The following is a 22296-nucleotide window of genomic DNA, read 5'->3' on the forward strand; positions in this document are numbered from 1 at the left end:
TGTTCTTTTGTAGTGTAACTAAACAGTTTAAAATCAACAAATAATTGATATTAAATACAAAACTTTTTTCTTCTTTTCTCTAAGGGTATTGGCGTTTTAATATGTCTAGACGCACTGCATAGAATATTTTAAATAAGGTTGTTAATTCTCTCGTAGTGTTAAATGAAAAATAATTATAGGATAATCATAATCATTGGCTATCATAGCAGGATGCTGCAACAATGGAATTTTTTTATTTCCAATCTGGTTTCCCAGGAATTATAGGGTCTGGTCTATTGTTGGAAAGTATATGGTTATTAAGACATCAACAGAAGAAGCAGTAGTTTATTTCAATAGAAATAAGTATTACATCTGTTGTCTTATAAGTCTAGTTTGTAATGAGAAATGGTATTTTTAGACTGCTATGTAGGTGATGCCTGTGTTTTCCCACAATCAACATTGCATCAGAGTAAACACTGGTGATGGTTTCTTCAGCTGTGGCCATATTTTGGGTGATAGTACTTATCCGTTATCTGGACATTTGCTAACACCATATCGAGATAACAGGAATCTCATCAGAGTGCAAATATTATATAATAAGTTATCAAAATGTAGAAATGAAATTGAGCATGCATTTGCACATCTTGTTGGAAGGTTCACACTGCAAACATTTTTAGACATGTCAAATGGACTTGATTGTAAAAACAATTATTGATTCATGTATTCTGCACAATTTGTATACAAACTTATGATGCAATAGAAGTACATTATTATTTTGATGGACAAGGAAGTGAAGAAACTACAATACATCCTGCACCACCAGAAAAGCTATGACAAAACGTGATGACAGTGCAAATGGAATGTTTGTTAGATCTTAAAAATTTCAGAACATTTGGTCAGTAAAATATTGAGATGAGTTTTTACTCATCTCAATATTTTACTGACAAAACACAATTCAAAATATTTGTTTCAATATCTCAATTGATATATTTATTTGAACAAAACTAGAAATACTTATACTGTATTCATATAAAAGATTCTTTGTATGATTTTGTTCAATTATTATTGCATGTATTTTGTAAATAGTATATCATCATTATTTAACAAAATTGTATAATTTCATTGTGTAATTTATAATATTCTTTTTATTTATTGAACCTTACAAATAAAAAAAGTAAAGATCATTGTAAACATTTTTTATAGAACAAATAATTGAAATTTACAAATTAAAATATTTCCTACCATTTCTTTTTCCAATAATAATTCAATTTTCATTTCTCTGTACAAGAAAGTCATTTTTTCATGGGAGCAGCCATACTGAATTAGAACAAAGCTCAACAGCAAACTAGCTAGCACTTCAAGCTTAACAATTCCATTAAAAATGACACAACTCTCAAGTAAATGCTAATGAGTGTGGCGCTTGAACGAAAGTATACAGGTTGAAGTAAAATTAGTTCAGAAGTAAATGTACCCTAGACTACCCCAACACCAGTGTTCAGTGGTTTTATCCAATTGGCTACTGATGGGCACTTTAGGTGAGTTGTGTTTTAAGTTTTGAAATTTAAGTATAGACATACTAACTTTTGCAGGGTAGGAAGACGTGTGCTGCTACTGAACACTTTATTTTTTAAAGTTCTCTATCACAGTTATTAAATGCAAGAGTTACTATGACATGGAATTTGCTTAACACAAATTTATTACTTTTTTGGTTTTATAAAATTCATAACACTGCAAATATACAGTAAAGGGCATTAAATTACATACTATGTAAATCACATCAGTTTCAATCATCATAACTTGAAAGTCTCTTAAATTTATTATAAATGTTTATAATTTACAGATTATTTGTAATTGAGTTACATAGTTTAACATAATTTAATGTAAATTATGGTTTGAAAATGTACAAAACAACAAAATACATATAACATAATTATAGTGTACATTTATCAACATTATCATATCACAACATTAAAACTATGTAAGTTATATAAAAGTTATTTAATTATGCACAGACCTACATGCAATGTATAGATTTATTTATACAGAGGCATATTTTACTTCATCAAAAGCTTTCCTAGCTTTCTTCAATTCCTCGTTCATTGTTAACAGATCTTTTACTCGAGCATATTTCCTTGGATCTTTCCTAACTAAGAAGACAATATCTTCTACTTGAACACGTCCTATTCTTCCAATTTCCATCGCCCTATGAGTCTTAAAAAAGAAAAAAAATTAATATATTTGTATGATTTTTCCAAACATAAGTTAGATTCTGTCATTAACATGTTTAGATTGTGTGGCTCCTATAAGCAAGTGTGGACTTACAAGACTCCTTTCATTTAAGTTTATGTCATGTAAACTCGTATCGGAAAATACTTGGTATTCTCTGATTCTGAATACTACACCAAGTCTGATTATCAATAAGCATTTATTTGACATGCTTGAAGCTTCTACAAGAAAAGTCCCTAATCTAAAGTTGCACATACCTAAAACTACTTTTAACAGACAAAATAATAGCACTTATTAATGATTTTAGTAAGTCTTTTCACTATTAAAGATCTAATTGAAGCAAAACAATGATATAATTATGTATCAATATAAAAATCAATTGATGTCAAAAGTACTTGTTTAATCCATCAAATGAATAAATGTATCATCAAAAGACAGGACAATTTCATACCTATAATTTATTTTGTTAGAATTTCTTTTGAATTGTATAATAGGAAGCTTTATGCATGAAATTACAATAGTACAGTCAACCATAGTTTTTGTATAAGAAAATTTCTATATGACATTGTGGTAATGTACTGTACAGTACATTGCCCTTCTAAAATGATACTCCAATTTTGATTGAATTTAATTTCAAATCTATCAGATCTAACAATCATGTTTATGCATTCAGCAATCTATTGGAGATTGTCTTGCCATTAAAAGAAATACTATGAAGTAGAAGTGACAGAGGTGGCATTCAGAGTGAAATGATTTTTATCAGATTAAATGGATGGTATCATCACTGTTCAGCATAAATTTGAAGTACAGGGAAATACTAAGCACTGTGCAATAAATAGATTAGTGGAAAAGTTTGAAGAGAGAGTGTATCTAAAAATCAAAAGGCTGATATTGATAGGAAGAAACCTTTCAAAACACCAGAAAACATTTATCTGTTAAATAAGCATTGATGTATAGTCCCAGAAAATCATTAAAGTAATCTGTATAATTACTTTAAATAAGAGTTTCTTGAAGAATAACATGTACGAATGCAATGTAATAGGTGATTGTAATTAAAGTAACTCCAGGTTTCCTACTCATATTTTTGTTTTAAATTCCATGACTTTCCCTGACCAACTTTGTTCAAATTCCATGATCGTCTAGTCCCTTAAAGTATGGCAAATTGACAAAATAAAACATGTGCATAGTAAGTCAAATGCTATGTTATTGCTTCTTCAATGTTTTAGTAAGTTACTTTTTATAATTGCTGAATTATTAAAATTAAAAATAAGTAGTTTATCCTGTTATTAATTCACAACCATAAATCTACATGGCTTAGAACAAAAGAAAAAGCCATTATTTGTTATTCATTAACAAATCCTGTATAATCCATGTACAAAAGTATATATTTATTAAATTTATCCCTCAATTTTCCTGAACTTTATAAAATATTAATAAACTTGAAAAAAAAAGAAACTAGCTCATTTAATATGATAGTAATGTTCAAAATAACCACTCAGTCGGTTTGACGAAAAACACAAATTTTATATTTACAGTAAATGTACAAAATAATCCAAATTAGAGTTACAATTAATTATGCACAAACACTAGTCTGAACAACAACCGACTATTCCCGTACAAATTCGTCGAAAGAACTCCTTACGAACAAACAGACTTATAATTAACAAAACCTCCGAGTCAGGAACAAGTTCGAACACAACCACGTAACTTCCAACGAGAGAGTTAGTTAGCACCTCGATAACGACGATCTCCCTTGATCCGATCCGATCCGATCACCTCCGATCCGATGCCAGCCGATCCGAACTCCCGATACGAGCTCGATCCGAGCTTAAATAGTCGACGGCGTTCGAACCCTGCTCCAATCAAATTTGAATGTTCCCGCAACGGCCGCCAACGGTCACTTCCCGCCGGCCAATCGTCCGATGGTCGACGATTTGAAACTTAACGGTTCTTCCCACGGAAGTTCCCAACGGTCGTTTCTACCGGCCGATCCTAACGACTTTTCCGTTATGAAAGTTGTTATAACAAACAGGTGGGAATCGCGCGTCTTGGCGATTCCATACCTTACAATGATCATGCAAGATTTAAAGTACTACTTAAGAATGCAGTCTTTAGATATAGTAACAACAAAAAAAAATGATGTAGCACTTGTGTATTCTTTACATTTCTATTATACATGCCTCACACATTAAGTGAACATTTCACTATAATAATTTTAATATTCTTATTATCAACAGCATATCTTTATTTAAATTATAAGAGAAAAACTTAATACAATTTTTTTTAAATTGAAAGAACTACATGCCTTTAAGTCAAAATACCCCAATAGCACACTTTGCCCTAGTTTTTCTCAAATTTTGCCTTCAAACCTATTTAATAAAAGAAAACTTTTGGTGCACTCCCTAGAATAAAATTTAATTAAAATGTGTATAAAATATTACTATGTGTGTCTTAAAATAATTTCTTTGTTTTAAACATTTTCATTTAATTTAAATGATTTTATGCTTTTAATTTAAACTTTAAGGTGTGTTTTAATAAAGATAAATATTATAAGAAACTTTTTTTTTAAATTTGCACTATATATAATATGCTTCTATAAACTCAAGGACCCTTGTCAAAACATTCACAGACCTGCAGGTATCTTTGGACCACATACTGTTGAGAAATCTGCTATCCGAATTATCTCAAATACCTGGATATGAAAATTTCTACTGTTCAACACTATGAACTAAACACTATGCAAAAATTTCCAGTGTTTTCAGATGACGCTTCAATGATATCAGATAAGGAAAGCAGTTAAGTATCCCAGAATGGTTAGATTGATGTGAGAAGGCAATGCAACACTCGGACAATCTGCAAAGGAGGGATGTCTCCCAAAAGGACTTTCTATAGGAAAGTGACCCTATTTAGGTGTTAGTTATAATCAAACCAATCAATCAAATCTTTATTAACAGAACTTTAGTACCATGCCCAGTTCTGCATGGCACTGCTGGTAGGTGTTAGATACATGAAGAAAACCTGGGAAACTCCATGTGGCCAGTGTGTTGGTATGAAACCTGCAACCAATTGCCAGTGTTTTATCCACTCAGCCATTGATTGGCTAAGTACATAAGGAAAACAATACCAGGGCCCATACCCAGCTTGTATTGTTTTAAAATTTCAAAAAATTATAATGTTTTAATGAAATTATTTAAATTGTAAATGTATGTAATTTTTCCTATTAACTTTAGTTAAAAAATAATATAACTTAACCAGTGTAAAGGAGTGTTTTAGACAAAATAGCCAAGGTGGGAAAATAATTTCAATATTATGAAAATTTTCTTGCAAAATCTAAAATTTTTCTTTTTAAAATACTTTTTGTCTTCATTACTTGAAGTTCATTCTTCACTGAAATTTCTGAGCCTTATAAAAATTTGTTCTGAATCATTGTCATAAATAAATTTGCATTTTTGAATGTTGGAAAGTCTGTTAATTACTGTCTGTGCTAAAAATAAAAATAATCATTTATGGTGCTAGCTTCAATTTTATTTCTATTAGTCAACATATTGCATCAAGTTTACAATTGTAAATGCTATGATAATGATAAGTACTTAAATTAAAGCATTCTTTTAATCTAAAATATTTTTATGTTAACTTATCAGTTTACTATTGCATAGCAAATTGTATGGTAGACCTATTTAATTATATGTATGATTTAATTTGAATTTTCCAAACTATGTAATAATAATTATTAATTGGTTCATAAATTTTAATTTGTGATCAACTATATTGTCATAAAAAAATTAACAATGCAGCCAAAAAGAAATTCCCTGACTTTCCATGAATTTTTCCAAACACTTATGAAAATCCCTGACTTTCCCTGTTATTCTATTCAACACTGTCTGGAATAACAATCCAAACTCAACTAAATTTTGTAAGCTAATGTTTCCAAACATGTAAAATGACACAGAAAAAAATTTAATTCTGAAACTCACCACTACAAACTTTGTGGCTCTGTGAGTGGCAAAAAATGCATAGCATATGCATAATGTACACATGCTACAGTCAATTTCTGGATATAAAATTGCCTACACCAGTGGTTCTTAACCTTCTTATACTCACGGCCTACCAAATATTTCATAATTTTTTGTGACCCCCATCTTTTTAATAATAATTTATTTGTTAAATTATCTATAATAAATTGATGTTTTTATTATTGCTTTACTTTTTTATATAATAAATTTAAATCATAACTTTATTATTTCATTATCTATTTAAATAACATTCAAACTTCACAATTAAACATGAAAACTCATTAATTTTTAACAAAAAATAAAATAAGAAACATGTCAATAAATTGATCCAAAGTCGACGCTAAAACTAAAACACCCACAACTTGTCGTAAAGATTTTGCATATCTTTTGCAAAAATATTTAAATTTTCAAAGTCTACTACTAAGCCTACTATTTTTCTAATTATTTTTAAAATTCCAAGAATTAATAGTTTCTTAGAATTGCTTTAAAATAAAAGAAGTAAATACTGCTGTGTAAGTAGCATATTTGCATTTATTTCTTCTGTACTAACAAAGTTGTATGTAGGAAGAAATAACAAATAAATAAAAAAAACTAAATAGGAAAACTTTATCTTTCTTATTTCATTTTTCAATATGATATTTGGTTATACATCAATTCTCTTTTTATTATATTCTGAAGGAAATTTTGCATCATTTGGCGGCCCCCAGCAAACTTCTTATGGACCCCCAGGGGGCCGCGGCCCCCTGTTAAGAATCACTTGCCTACAGCATGTGAAATACCATTCATATTATTGCATATCAGCAGCAATGGTTATAACTGTACTTGAATGTGACTTTCTTGTGAAGCTGTTTAATTAAAACAATGCCAATACTGCAAGAGTATTTCAAGAATTACAGTGCCTTATGAAATTGCACAAGGCACCACAAGTTTCACAATGGTGAGTTTTGGAACTAAATTTTTACCCTGCAGAAATCTCTTCTGCACATCCAGAAATGTCATCAAACTCGAGTTTGTCACATATCCCATCTAGACAATGTCAATTAAGGGTACTTTACAATTACAGTGTATCTATATAATCAAAGATCTATAACATGCAATTTTGTCAACACCATGTTACAAGGGGTATCTGCATAGGTGTCATCACCATGTTACAAACTCTATCTGCAGTTGTGGAAAATTTCTGATATCAGCTCAGATGGCTTTGAATGAAATACAAAATAATATAAATTCCAACAAATTAATCAACTTGGAAAATTATAATTGTGTAAAAACATTTTTGCCACATACACCATTGTGTATCTGTACAGTGTTTAAAAATAAAAATGAATTTAAAATAGGACTTTTTTTAGAAAAACCTTAAATATATACATAAATGAAGTGATATGATAACAAAGCATTGAAAATTGAAGAACTAATTCCATAATAATAGACTCAATTATGTAAAATCATCTTCATTTATTAGAAAAATAAATTACTGAAAAAATAATGTGTTAAATGCAATTTATAGTATACAGGTAACCCTCAAAATATACCATTTTGATTAATTCAGGTCAGTTCTAAGGGAAGTTCAACATTGCCAGCTTGACAGAACCCAGAGTAGTAAAGGTAAACTGTTTCCTTCTTCCCACTCTGCTCACCATTACTTAGTAGGAAAAAGTGAACTTTGTTTTCCTACTGTAGCACTCTTAAGGAGAATGCACACATGCTGTGTGGCAAGGAAAAGCAGCAAAATGACGTCACCTTTTCTTGCTGCATAAGTCAATTTTGTGCCACTTTTCTCACACCACAAAAGTTGGTTGAATTCTATCTTTTACGGTAACTGCCATAAGACGCGTTTCTATCAGCCAATAACTGTTCATCTGGTAATCATGTGAGAAAATACAATCATGTAGTGTTTTAATGGCAGAAAGTTCGGCACAGTTAACCAAAATAACTAACATCAGAATAAAGAAGAAAGGGTAATAAATTTAACACAAATTTTACACAAATAATCATATTTAATTTAATTCAAAGAACAAAACAACCAAATCTTATTTGGAATAGTATTTCTTTATTGAGAGATCTTAATCGAGGCTTATTCCTTGATTAAGATCTCCATAAGGAATAAAAATCATTTGATATGGTGGAAAATATTTCTTTTTATGTTTTTACATTAAAATTCTTTTGTTGCTAGTTTTTGGTGTTTTAGTGTGTTTGTCTTTAATGAAGAAAACTTTGTTAATCATTCTTTTAGATACAAAATAAATATAAATTTTGAAAATATATTAGTATTTTTGCTTTTTTGTTGACATATTTTATAATTAAGTCTATTATAAAAATATTTAAAAAAAATGAAAATTATTTCAGTGAGAAAAAATTCTTATTACATACCATAACTGTTATAAATTCAATCACTAAATCTTCTAAAATATCTACAGATTCAGTATAAGGATTCTGATCATCACCAAATCCATACATCATACATCTTACTGAAATATCAAAACAATCATAATATAAGTATATTGAACTGTAATTTTTTATATAATTGAAATAAATTTCATTTTCTAACTGTATAATAGATAAACTAAAATAAGAACATATTAAAGTATTAATTAAAAAATTATCTAAATGTTTTACAAGATTCAAGCATTTTTCCTCCACACTTTTCACCCTGTAGGTACCAAAAAAGCTTTTATAAAAGACTTGTCATAATTTGTCATAATAGGGAGGTTGGGGTGGTGAAGAATAGTGTTTGACATATCCAGAAAAGACCATCTATGAAAATTTGAGAATCAACCAGATCTAACCATAACAATCAGTTCTTTTCAGTACAGTTTAACACAACTTATCAGTCAATCTTCCTCAATATGCAAAACAAGATTTAAAAAAAACTTTGGCAGTGAGACAATTAAGATAAACTCCAGATACAATATTGTCTAGAGTTTTCATTAATAATATATTTGTATTGTGTAGCTACCAAGGAAATTTTTAAACAAATTTTGTATATTGAGATAGACAAGAGAATCAAAGCAAAGGTTGACTCTGTCAAGAGACTGTTATATTTCTGAAGTGTGTAAAAACATAAATTGAGAGGAAACTTACACTTTAGTGTTTCTTCTATTTTTATAAACTTTAATTATTTTTATTATCCTGAAGTTTTTCAACACTGTATACAAACTTAAAAACTTATGAAACATGGGTAATGTTATGAAATCATGAAAACTTTTCTGTAATAAACAAAATTTTATACTTAACTAAGTATAAAGTAAAATTTGTCATTTTAGTTGAAAAAACAAATGCAATGTAAGGTTTATTAACTTGCTGATTGCAGATATGTGCTGTTACAGTGACTACAAACAGACCTCAAGTGCCAAATTTATTTATAATCTTTAATCGTTTATAGCCTGATTATTTACGGCAGCTGATGATGTAATGGACTACAAACAGAGTCTAATCTTGTAAAAATTGCATTATTATAAATCTGAATAATTTAACAAATATTTTTGTTTTATTTTAGATTTTCTAAAAAGTTTTAATAAAATTATTTATCATTTAAAAGATATCAAATTACAAAATGATAATATATGTATGAAAATACAATAACAAAGTAACTTTCAAAAAGGTTAAAAAGTACTTTTGAAAATTAAATTGTGTTTCTCATAGGTACAGAGTTATCTTGCAATTACTGTACTACTTCAATCTAAAAATTTATTCCAATGTAACTTTTTTATCTTGAAATAAATATTAGATTATAAATATATTATATTTTATGTTATATTCAAAAAAACTGAATTTATCTAAATTTGCATAAAAATAAGTGTTAGAACACAGATTTAACCGAGAATCTTCATTTAAAAGGAATCATATTATATATATATAAAATTTCAAGTGTTAGAAAATTTTTCTTCACACACAAATGTAGCTACAGGAAATGATTCTATTTCCCATGAACTTGCTTCCTGTCCAGAGATGACATATCTGAATGTGTCACTTTTGATTATATATTGGGAACCTACATCAAAAATTGCTATTGGATTAAATAACCTAACATTTCCAAACAAGGAGATGTGAACAAAGGGGGGAGGGCTTCAAATAAAAGAGAATTGAATAGCAACAAGGAGTTCGTCATCGCCAGTTTTGACTTACTCCAGTTCGACCATCTTCTTGGTGCCAGATACCCCAACTAGGTTACATCAATATCAACTGTGGATCGTTACCTTAATCCAGATCCTACCTGACAATGCCAGTTTCATCTTTCTACCTAGACAAATTCAGATCCTACCTGTGAGGAGCCAAATACATCCTCTTATTGGAGCCTATTTTCTCCTGACCTTCAAGCGTTTGACTTCCTCAACATTCTTACAAAACAGGTATTTATCATCTGGTGCCCGAGTGTAAACTCTCTTTCTTGTGTTAGAGACCCACCGTGATATGCTTACAATGTCTCGTTATTATAATCTTTATTGTAATCAATATGTAAATGCCTATATAAATAAACAGGTATTTATTTAGTTTAATTTGTAGTGGAATGCAATTTATTTCATTGTGCTTCTCTCTTAGACCTCCTCCATCCAGAATCTGACTACCTACAAACATGATGGCTTGCAAGGCAACAAAACTCGTAAGTCTCGCAAAACAATAATTTAATGGCCAAACAGTTTTCTGTGTCTTCCCTAAAGATACAGTGGTGTCTGTCCTGATGTGGGCAGTGATGATCACAGAAGTGGTGCAAAAGCCTAAGGAACGATTTCACAACATAATCACAATTGGGCTGCAATTTGAAAAAATTGTAGACCTATAAAATTCCAACTATTGTCCATCTGTCTGTCTTTCCTTGACCTCAAGAATGAGTAAGATAGATAAAGATCTCAAGACCAGATTAGGGCAGAGAGGTCCTGATTAACTATATACAAAGTTCTGTTGCAAACCAGGAAATCATGTTATTTCAATTCAAAACTTTTTCCCTGAAAGCAGTTAATAGATGACCGGTACAACTCTGTTGTTAAAGGAAAAGTATGATGTATAGGGACAAGACACTACAGTATTAATTTGAAGTGGAGAGCATGTATTTTAAATTATATAAATTAACAATATGATTAATAATTGCAGCCCAGCATTGTGATGATGTCACAATAAATAATTTCTCATTTATATATATATTTTACCTATAATTTTCAGAAATCTCAAATTTTATTGATTGTTGTTCTTATTTAAACAATGATTCCTAGGAATCTATATTATGCAATTTAAGGAAAAACACATGTTTCATAAAAATGTGTAAAATACCAGATTATGCATTTAATCATTACAACGAATTGAGAGCAACTGATTATTGATTATTATTATTATTGATACAATATATTATTATTTAATAAAATGAAAATTATAATATTCTTACATTCTTTAGAAAATAATCTTTTCTTCCTGTCTCCAGACTGGATTTCTTGTGTTTCATTCAAATCTTCTTCAAACTTTAAAATTTAAAAGATTTTATGTTTTAATATTATTATAAATGTAATTATTAGAATACAATCAAAAATAAAACATATTTAATATATATTAGTCATGTTTTTGTATCAAACTGATTAATATTTGAATTAAAAGTAATGTATGAAACACAATAAAATAAAACTGCTTCACAATTGAAACATTGCAGTCAGAAATGTTTAAGTTCATAGATTCGGAGCTTTTCCCTCGCTGCTTTGAAGTTTCCCTAAAATAAGTTTGTAACCAAAAGCATTTGTGATTTCATTTTAAATAATAACATTCCAAAAACTTGTTTCGAGATCATAAAGAATTTAAAAAACCCACATTTGCTAACTTTCAAATATCGATAGAAAAAAAAAATTAATTATTTAGGATTTCTGTATATACCATACTAAGAAATGTGTAAAGCAGGAATGGGCAACCTTTTTCTATGTAAGGGCCGCATTTTAAAACTTTTGAACTGACATGGGCCACATACAAGAGAAAACAGATAAAAAAGTCAGTAAATCACAATTATTTATTCATATATAATTATAAATTAGCATATGTATACTTAATTTAGCTTCTGAAACTGATGTAAACATAATATATCAGAAATATTTGGTTAAATATTCGTCACTGCTAGTTTTAAATTAGTTTCAGTGTGTCTGTTAGCCAGTTTCTTGTTTTAATTTTTACTAAATTCATTGCATTCACATACATAAGTTGTAGAAAATAATGTTTGAATTTTTGCTGCGTACTTCCTTAAGCTGGGAAATTGATATATTTATTCATATTTTATGGCACACGGGCTGCAAAAAATATTAATGCGGGCCGCATGCTGCCCAAGGGCCACAGGTTGCCCATCCCTGCTCTAAATAATGGATGCTGTCATCCAGAACCTATCTTAGTTCCTGCAAAAAAAGTCCTGCATTCAATATTCTGAAATAATTAATTATGTATGAAATATTTTAAAACTAAAAACAAAGAATTAGTTCAAATACTCTTTCAGAGGAAGAATTTTGACCATAGACATAAAATAAAGACTGGTTTAAAATAGGAATAGGGAGGAGGGCAGGTTATAAAAAGCTAAACAATATTCATTATCTATTTGAGAAGACTAATCTGGTTAAGTTGTCAATCACCATTTATCATCATACATATTAATGTTCAACAATAAGATGTTTATTCTGTCTTATTGTTGAAATTAAGCTTACAGTAATGAGAGACTATAAACTTTTCCGAAGTTATTTATTCATTTGAAAGAATTGTAGTACAGGAGTAATGAAAAAACAATTTTAAAATTAAGACAACAGCATTTATTTGTGAAAGTTCAAAGATGATGTTACAAAGGCAATTTGCCAACCACATTTTAAAGTGTAGGAAGATATTTGGTTTCCTTGAATTTATGACATAATTTATGAACTTAACAGCTATGTAGTGGCTAAAGTAATTGGGCTGCAATTTGAAAAAACATAACCAATGATTGATCTTAAATAATCAAACTATAACTCCCCTAATTTAATACTAACACTAAGTAATTTGCTACTATTGTATTACTTAGTATTATTCATTAAATTAGCAGAGTTATAGTCCAATTATTTAAGACGATCATTTGGTTATGTTTCTATATACATATTGGGCTTTGTGATGTTTGATATACTTAATTTGAAAAAAATCATAGACCTATAAATTCCTACTGTTGTCCATCCAGCTGTCTTTCCTTAATCTTAGGAACAGAATTAGATAGATTAAATCTGACAAAATATGGAAACCTTAGGGAAAGGAGGCCCCGACTGACTATATATGAACTTCCATTTGCACCGGATATCACGTTATTTCAATTCAAGTTTTCTCCTGAAAGCAGTTAACAGATGATTGGCACAACTAACAATACAGTTGTGCCAATCAAGGAAAAGTATAATGAATAGGGGCAAGACACTACTAATTTGAGATGGAGAGCATATATTTTACATGAAATAAATTTAAAATATGATTAAAAATTTCAGCCCAGCATTGTGACTATTTCATAATAAATAATCGCTCATTTTTAATAAATCATTTATTGAAATAAGCAAAAATATTTGAAAAATTACACCTACTCAATAACCACAAAGCAGACCAATCACTATATCAATTTTATTAGTTGCTTAGATCATAAATGACATTATAAATGCAAGAATACAGAATACAATTCTTACCCCTGAAGTGACTAGCAAATCACCTTCATAATTTGACATTTGAACTCTCGTCACCCTTCTGTTCATAACAACAGTTTCATTTTTCTTTTTTGTTACTTCTGCTCAACACGTTTTTGATGGCTTAATAATTAATCAACCTTAATGTTTCCTCATAATTTTTATGTTCCATTTAATTAAAATATCCTATACAATCTGTTTGCTATTTAGAATTCATTTAAATTGTGATTTTTACAGCTGAAAAGATAAATAATATACTGTATATATATTTTAATTATCTATTTTACATATATTTTTTGGTATTTTCAAATTCCTAATGCAAATTTGATGTTTTCAAAGTCCATCATATTCTTCACTTTATAATAACCAGGTTAAAATACAATATTTTAACTTGGTTATTATAAAATACAGTACATCTGAATAGCAGACAGACTTCTTGGTCTCAACGATGACTGCTATTCAGAGGTTATACTGTATGTACAAAAACGGACAATATGGCTATCAACAGAATGTAAAACAGATAAAATTCCAGTCTGCCTTCATTGTTAGGACTGGGATTAAAATTTTCATTGAATAAAATGGTAGCACAAACATCAGTAGCAGTGATGACTGAAAGTGTCATTATTTTATGATGAGAAACCATAATTTGTACAGTACTATTTGAGTTATTTTTGACAATAAATAATTTTTTATTATAAAATTGCTGTTATAACCAATATAACAACTGTCAAAATAATGAGTGGAAAACAAATAATATCCAAGCATGTTTAATTATTATTAATTATTACATTAATAAATACAGTATTTTACCTTGATTTTTCAGCTGTAATACTTTATGACTAAGCCTACAACTACTTAATACTAATCTTAGCAATAAAACATTGTTTAACCAGTAAACAGTTTGTTTTTAATTAAATATAGCAACAATAAAATGTTATTCTTTTTCCACTCATCCATTCAATCTGTTATATGGAAAATATTATAAAATGTGCATTAATCTTCGTCAAATTAATAATATATGAAACAATATACAGTAAATCGTTATGAACTTAAATGAGAAATCTCAAATATACTTCATTAAATTATATGTTACTTTTATAATGTAACAGATATTTCTAATATAGTTAAACAGAAAAAATTCAACAAGAATGCTTAATTTCTGTTCCATGAAGAGTTCAACAATTGCAGATATTAGAAAAAGTAGACATATGATTTATAAAATTGAAGAAATAAAATACAGTATTCACATTTACAATAATAATAATAATAAAATATTTTGATTAATAAAGAGGTAAAAGTTGAAAAAATTTTCATTACAAGCAGACAACCTTCAGGAGGACAAAAATGTTCATCTAATTAAATTTTTTTTTGCTGGAAGTTATGAAGGTCATCTGCATGTCTACTAGAGGTAAAAGTTATGCTATTAAAAAATTTAGAATTTGTAAAAAGTAAAAAAAGAAATATCCATTTTATTTAAAACAATTAATAGCTTTTCAAAGCATTCAAATAACAGATGTAAGAATAAAACCGTCCACTTTTGTATCCTAATAATATGTCTGATATATATTTTATTTAAAAAGCTATTAGAAGCAAACCTATCAATTGACAATGTCTGAAAGAACTGCCTATAAGATGTAGGCTAATTTCTTTAAACATAAGAATAACTCATATTTAAAAAGAAACTTCTAGAATCTTAATTTCAGCTTTCTTTCCAAGAATCACATGCATGATGCATGAATTCAAGTTTAAAATCATTAATGCACCACAGATTGTATCTTAATAACAGTGCAGATATGTGGTTTAATATAAGACAACAGTTTTATAGCTTGGATGAAATATCTGATGAATTTCAGATTCTGATTTTATAAATCAATTATTCTCATCAGGCTTTACTCTAAGGTTTTTTTTTTTTTCCTACTGCACAAATATTAGTTTTGTTTTAACCGAACCAATAAATCCTAGCATTAATAAGCTGTTCTAAATGACAAATGAAAAATAAGGACAACAACACAAATCTTAGGTAAATGTCTATCCTTACTACATGGGGTGTTTTTTTCTAATTTTGCTCTTTTAAGACACCTCTCTAGTAGTCGTGTCCTAAACACAGAAATTTTTTTGGGGGCAAAGCGTGTATTAAGAGCTATAAGCAAAAACTCATCGGATTACTTACCGACTGTGCACGGTGGGAGCCGCCATTGCTTAACGTTGTTCGCATCACGGAGTAGCACGTTGGATGGCGGACACTTACAATTCGTGTCACATGACCTCGATTCACGTTATCCAGTCACATGACTAGCTCGCTCGACATCATCGGTCACATGACTACAGCTTCAGTCTGTCATTCGTTCCCAATGTTTACAAATGATCGCTATTAACGAACGCACTCTACAACATCTTTGCTCTATCACGTGATATAGCTGACCGGAAACGCATCGAAGCTGTAGTCATGTGACCGATGATGTCGAGCAAGCTAGTCACGTGACTGGATGACGTGAATTGAGGTCACGTGACACAAATTGTAAGCGTCCGCCATCCAACGTGCTACTCCGCGATGTGAACAACGTTAAGCAATGGCAGCTCCCACCGTGCACAGCCGGAAAGTAATCCGATGAGTTTTCACTTATAGCTCTTAATATACGCTTCGCCCCCAAAAATTTCTGTGTTTAGGACACGTCTGCTAGAGAGGTGTCTTAAAAGAGCAAAATTAGAAAAAAAAACGCCCCATAAGTAAGGATAGACATTTACCAAATCTTATATCTGTATAATTATTAATTTCCATCACCATTCAATCTTAATCATTAGACATGTGCAGTGTGCCTGCATGCAATATAATTTACTTTACGGTAACTGTGCCACAGTCATGGATTATAGTTAAAATGATAATGTTGTTGCAGCTGTATAAAAAGATATCTATTGTATATACTCAATACAAACAGTAAATCTTACCAATATTCCTTTCGTAGCTGTTTTTGGGCAAGATTCTAGGACCGAATGACGCAGTGGAGAGGGGGGGCAAATTGTCGACCCCCTGGGGGAGCAAAACAGTCAAAGGAACCATACCTGTATATGTGCGCGTTCGCGAGATATAGCCCTCGAAAGTTGCGCCTACGTTATGCGGGTTCGCGAGCAAAAAAGCCGGGTCACGTGACCCAATATTTTTTTACGATTTTACGGGAGTCCCGTCGCTTGCCGTTAAAATTGCCTTTAGTAGACGTTTTCCCCATTTTTTTTACTTTGTTCAAGAACTACCGTGAATCGATCACTAGTTTAGCACATGGCGGCGTGTGGTGGTGCCCATACGAAAGGTCAGTCGGGAGTCCCGGGAGTCCCGTCGCTTGCCGTTAAAATTGCCTTTAGTAGACGTTTCCCCCATTTTTTTTACTTCGTTCAAGAACTACCGTGAATTGATCACTAGTTTAGCACATGGCGGCGTGTGGTGGCGCCCGTACGAGAGGTCAGTCAGGCAGCCATGTTCGCTGCCATATAGTCATTTTGGGGGGCCTATATCTCGCGAAGGCGCGCTCGTACACCCATGGTTCATTAGACTTTTTTTGTTCCTACAGTATGTTCTACAGTTCTGTTAAAGTCCCAACCACGTCATTCGGACCTAGAATTGTGCCGTTTTCTGTGGCCGAATAAAATATACAGTAAACCCGCACACACTGGAATCACATGGTACCAAATATTTTTTCAGGTTTGGCAGATTTCCATTTTCCGAAAGACACTCCGTTCCGAATAACCGAATTTTTTCCATTTAGGCCAGTTTCCTTTCTATTCGGGTTCTGTTTTGCACAGTTTCACCATACAATGTGCAATTTAGATAAATATTCTGACTTTAACATAACCATGAGAAATAAAAACCAGAATTGGACAATTAATTACTGCACAAATACGGGCAGTAATTAGTTTAATATTTATTTTTGTAAAGGTCTGTAAGAATAGGGTGCAAGGTATGTAATTATATGGATCTTCCCATGATTATATACAAAGACCTATATATATAATTAAACCGCATAAATAATAATTACATTACATTCAAATCGATAGAACAAACAAAAAAAACTTTTAAATTGATAAAATAATAACAAAAAATTAATAAAATACTTACTTGATCAAACTCTTCGTTGTTAGCCATATTTCCAGTATTCAGCGCCCTCTGACGTATGGAGATACTTTTCTTTGATGAGGTACCAAGCTCTAAATCATAATTATATATTATTTCTACAGTTTAAAATATTTTTAATATAAAATTTAATATTTATCACGCGAAATAAATAGTAATTTCTGAATATAAAAACTGAAAATGCATAAACGGATTCAGAGAAATCCTATAAATTACAATTTTTCTTAATTAAATATTGTTTAATGTTTTATTAATATCGTGTACATTTTTTAAATGTTTATTATAGATATAATTTTATTATTTTCTTTTTCATAAATAATTTATTTCATTAAAATATTTGCTTTTTTTTTTACCCTTTCCTTCCTGTGGGACTTTTTCTAAGCCCGTTATGGGTTTTTATGGGTCCAAAATGGGGTATCCGGGCGGTGAGGGACGGATAGACTGTACACAAAACACTCCCGGAGGTTATTGACCACCCGGATTCGATTTCGGGTCATCCTTCATCGCCTGGGTCATCCGGCCGGCTATGTCATTTTCTTAAAGGTTTATTCGTAACTATTAAAAAATACTACATATTATTATTATTTTTATGATATACATATAATTATTCTGACTTATATAATTGATTTCTAATTTTTATTTACTATTTCTACCCGCAAAGAGCAATCGTGGTCGAAAGAAAACACGCAATGACTGAGGCGCCAATATTTAAATTGCACTGAAAACAAAAACATATAATTAATTCAGAAATACATCGTAAATTTATAGGAACAGCCGCGTTTCTTTTGACTGACAAAGACTAAGCAGATGAAAATATCGTCCAGAATATTTTATTACCAATCTTAATGTAAATGCATTTCGGGTTTCAGCACCTCTTCAGTACATACTTTACAACAAAAATAGTAAAATTTTTCATAAATAACATTTTTGTAACCAATACGAAGACTGCAAACGATAACCACTGAATTTGTTTTAAATACAGGGTTAGCAAGAAATAAGTTCCTCACTTCAGAGAGCTCTGGAGTGCGTTCTACTCCTCGAAATGAGACAAAATTTGGACTACAGGTAATTCAAATGGCGCGCTTAGCATTTCTTAAATAAAAAATAGTACAAAAATTCGTCGATAGGTGGCGCTGGAACACAGCTATAGGTACGTTCGTAAAGTCAAACGAGTTAAACGCGTTAGTAACGAATCGTTCGAAAAGTAGTAGTCTCGCTCAGTGCGCATGCTCTGCGGTGATGACGTTCCGAACGAAACTCTAACGAAGCTCACGAAGGAAAGAGTTAGTTTACTTCGTTAAGAAAATGGCGTTCGACGATATCGATGTTTCTTAATCTACTCGAGTGTTTAAATTGTGAATTAAAAGGTGAAATAACTGTCCACCCGAAGTAATCTAAGAAAAATATTTCGGATAAGGCTGCACTAGCAACGTTCATATCTTCGATTTTAGAAACAGCCATTTAGTTATAAACGAATCGTTCGAAAAGTCTAACGAAATAAAAATAACGATGACGTTATTTTCGTTTAACTCGTTCGACTTTACGAACGTACTCTATATTGAATATGCGTGCACATATAAGTGTTGAATATGTAGCACTAAAAGTGCTCAATATGTCTTCCTTCATTTTGAACAATGTGCTCTAATCGCAAAACCATATTTTCCACAGCTGAACGCAGTGAGTCTGCCGAAATATCCAGAACATGGCGCCGAATGCTGTCCTTCAGATCGGGAACAGATGCAAGTCTTCTACGTTAGACGTTGTCTTTCAGGAAATCCCATAAACAGAAGTCTTCAATACTGTATTTCTGTGTGCTCCAGCGCTACCTATCGACGGATTTTTGTACTATCTTTTTATTTAATCAAATACAATAGTACCTTAATACCGGACAGAACAATTACGGCCAAATTTTCGATTAATAAAAAGTATTTTTTTAATTTTATCATCACTAAAAAGTTTTCTGTGATAAAAATGAGTAACTAATCTTCGACATCTATAAATAAAAATATTTGTTTGTTTGTTTGTTCGCTACACACTCCTAGGCCGTTTGACAAATTGCTACGAAAGTCGAAGTTCCGTTAACATACTACTAACTTAAATAACGTCGTACGTAACATCCCAAAATATTTATTAGATTTCTATATATTAATTAATTTTTGTCTACATCGGATTTGCTGGATTTACGTGCCATTATTTGGCAAAGATTTTTAAAAATATTATACTAAATATAATTCATCAAAAATGAATATAATTTTTTAAAAAAACAAAACAAATATTATTTTCACTTAATTAGTGCGACAATGATATAGTACGAAGTAGACTCGCTATGTTATTACTTTTATGAGTAGCAGACAGCACTAATCTGCATGAAGTAGAAACTGTTATATTGGTAGTCTGTCGCGGGTTCGCGCATGGCCAACCGGTTAGCTACGTGGAGTTTTCCGGGTTTTCTTCAAGTTAATAACACTAAATAGGGGCCAGTTTTCTGTTAATGGAAAAACCCTCGGCAAATCGCGTAACTGTAACCAAATAAATCAAACTAATTTTAATAATTTTTCTATAAATTCGCTATCTAAGAGAAAAACTTCCTGCATAGTTATAGGTATTCTGATAATGTTCTTAAAATTGGTTTTACTACATATATTTTTGAAATTTATGATTAATTAATAACTCCGGGTGTAACAATTACTGCGAGCAGTACTTTATGAACTCGATCGAAGCCGGGCGTAATCAAGCTAGGTTAAAAATAAAATGAAACCTTAGAGCTCCTTTGGGGATTAAGAAAAGGGCAACCTGATGACAATGGGGTAGACGTGCCCCAATGTACCGGGTGTCCCTGATTCGTAACATCCCTATTATGCGACGTGTATGATCCAAACTGGAGAATGAATCTATTCTGATAACATAACATTTTGTTAATCTTGAAATTTGTTTTTCAAGGTAACTTTTACACAACTGCTTTTCCTCAGAATGAATTTAAAGCTCATTTTCAAAAAGTAATAATACATTATTAAAATGCAGAATAGTTTAAACTAATTAATCTATGCACTTTAACTTTGTTATTGGAACTTTTAAGTAACCTTCGCTTATTAAAAATTTTCGAGGTCGCACGACGGTTCTATTATATTCTCCATACATTCCTTCCTGTGTTAACAAAATTAATGTATCTTTAATATTTTTGGAATGAAAAGAGTGCAACGTAGTACTTTTGACTTACCCTATATATTAGCTATAACTTACGATATCGCATGAACATCGAAGGAAATCATGTACAGTAATTCAAAAGCGCTTATCTTTTCGATAAGCGCTAAAGATGGCATCGATGAGTAGAGTCTAGCGTCAAATCGTCATCACGAATAACAAAATACGAGAACATTTCACACTAAGAATTCGAATTCGTGGATATTTATGTAACACATAATTTCTTTTCTTCTTGTTCTTCTTTATATTGTGTCGCACATGTTTTTTTTTCTTTTTTTTTTTTTTTTTGTATTTAAAACGAATGTAGTATTGATAGAATGTGTGTGTGTAAATTACAGTGACCATATTGTTTATGACACAAATCGGGACAGTTTTTAAAGGAGCGTTAAAATTTGGTCTAAAAATGGCTAAACTTAAATTATTATTATTTCTTAATCTATTGACCTATCAAATGGTTCTATTTAAAATTTTATTTTAATTTTATTAAAAGCAGAAGAAATACCGGATTGTCCTGCACAAATTGGGATGTATGCATTTGCTATTAGGCTCTCTATGCCAGGACCTAAGGAAGCAAGAGTTTGGGAACACAAAGTTCAAAATAACAATATAAAATAAAGAAAAATTTTATGTAGAAACATACATAAGCTTTAAATTTTCATTAATTCTCGAACAGAGTGGTAATACTAATGACATGTTTTCAATAGCAGCACCTTTTGCCCTTTCGATGTTTAAAGATGCAATTATTGCAGAATTAAAATTATAAAATAAAATCATTCAATGCAAAATTGGCACTATTAGTTTGGAGGTGCGCCTGCATATTGTAGCCCAGGGGCGTCACTGGACATATGATCACCCTAGCCTAGCGTAGCGTTGATATAAAGAATTTTGAAAACAATAAAATAACTGAAATATGACGAAAATTTGTACAAAAAAGTTATAACCATCAAGGAATAAATATCTATAAGTTTAACAAATGGAAAGTTTTACATATGCTATTTGAATGGCGTTAAAGAGCATTCTGTATGATAAAAATGTATAAGTACAACTGTCTTATAAGTATATATATATATATATATATCTGTGTGTTAAGCTGTGCGGTATCTTGATATTA

At 30.6% G+C, this 22296-nt stretch overlaps 1 protein-coding gene across 1 annotated transcript; it reads right to left on the reverse strand.

Annotated features, from left to right (window-relative positions):
• Positions 1-1160: 1160 nt before the first annotated feature.
• On the reverse strand, positions 1161-18010 carry Taf13 (TATA-box binding protein associated factor 13). Its single transcript, XM_067275890.1, has 4 exons — positions 17970-18010; positions 11596-11668; positions 8589-8686; positions 1161-2190 (listed from the first exon to the last, which is right to left on the reverse strand). The coding sequence occupies exons 1-4, from the start codon at positions 17994-17996 to the stop codon at positions 2017-2019; spliced, it is 372 nt and encodes a 123-aa protein (XP_067131991.1). The 5' UTR covers positions 17997-18010; the 3' UTR covers positions 1161-2016.
• Between the last annotated feature and the right edge of the window lie 4286 nt (positions 18011-22296).

This window comes from Centruroides vittatus, unplaced genomic scaffold, assembly GCF_030686945.1.
Source record: "Centruroides vittatus isolate TY-2023 unplaced genomic scaffold, ASM3068694v2 contig_651, whole genome shotgun sequence".
Taxonomy (NCBI): domain Eukaryota; kingdom Metazoa; phylum Arthropoda; class Arachnida; order Scorpiones; family Buthidae; genus Centruroides; species Centruroides vittatus.

Excerpts from the sequence above, each read along its gene's own strand:
- Taf13 (XM_067275890.1), bottom strand. The coding sequence starts at position 17,996 with ATGGCTAACAACGAAGAGTTTGATCAA. Across the intron at positions 11,669-17,969 it reads ACAACGAAGAGTTTGATCAA|TTTGAAGAAGATTTGAATGA; the intron begins GTAAGTATTTTA and ends TAAATTTTAAAG. Across the intron at positions 8,687-11,595 it reads AAGATTATTTTCTAAAGAAT|TAAGATGTATGATGTATGGA; the intron begins GTAAGAATATTA and ends TTGATATTTCAG.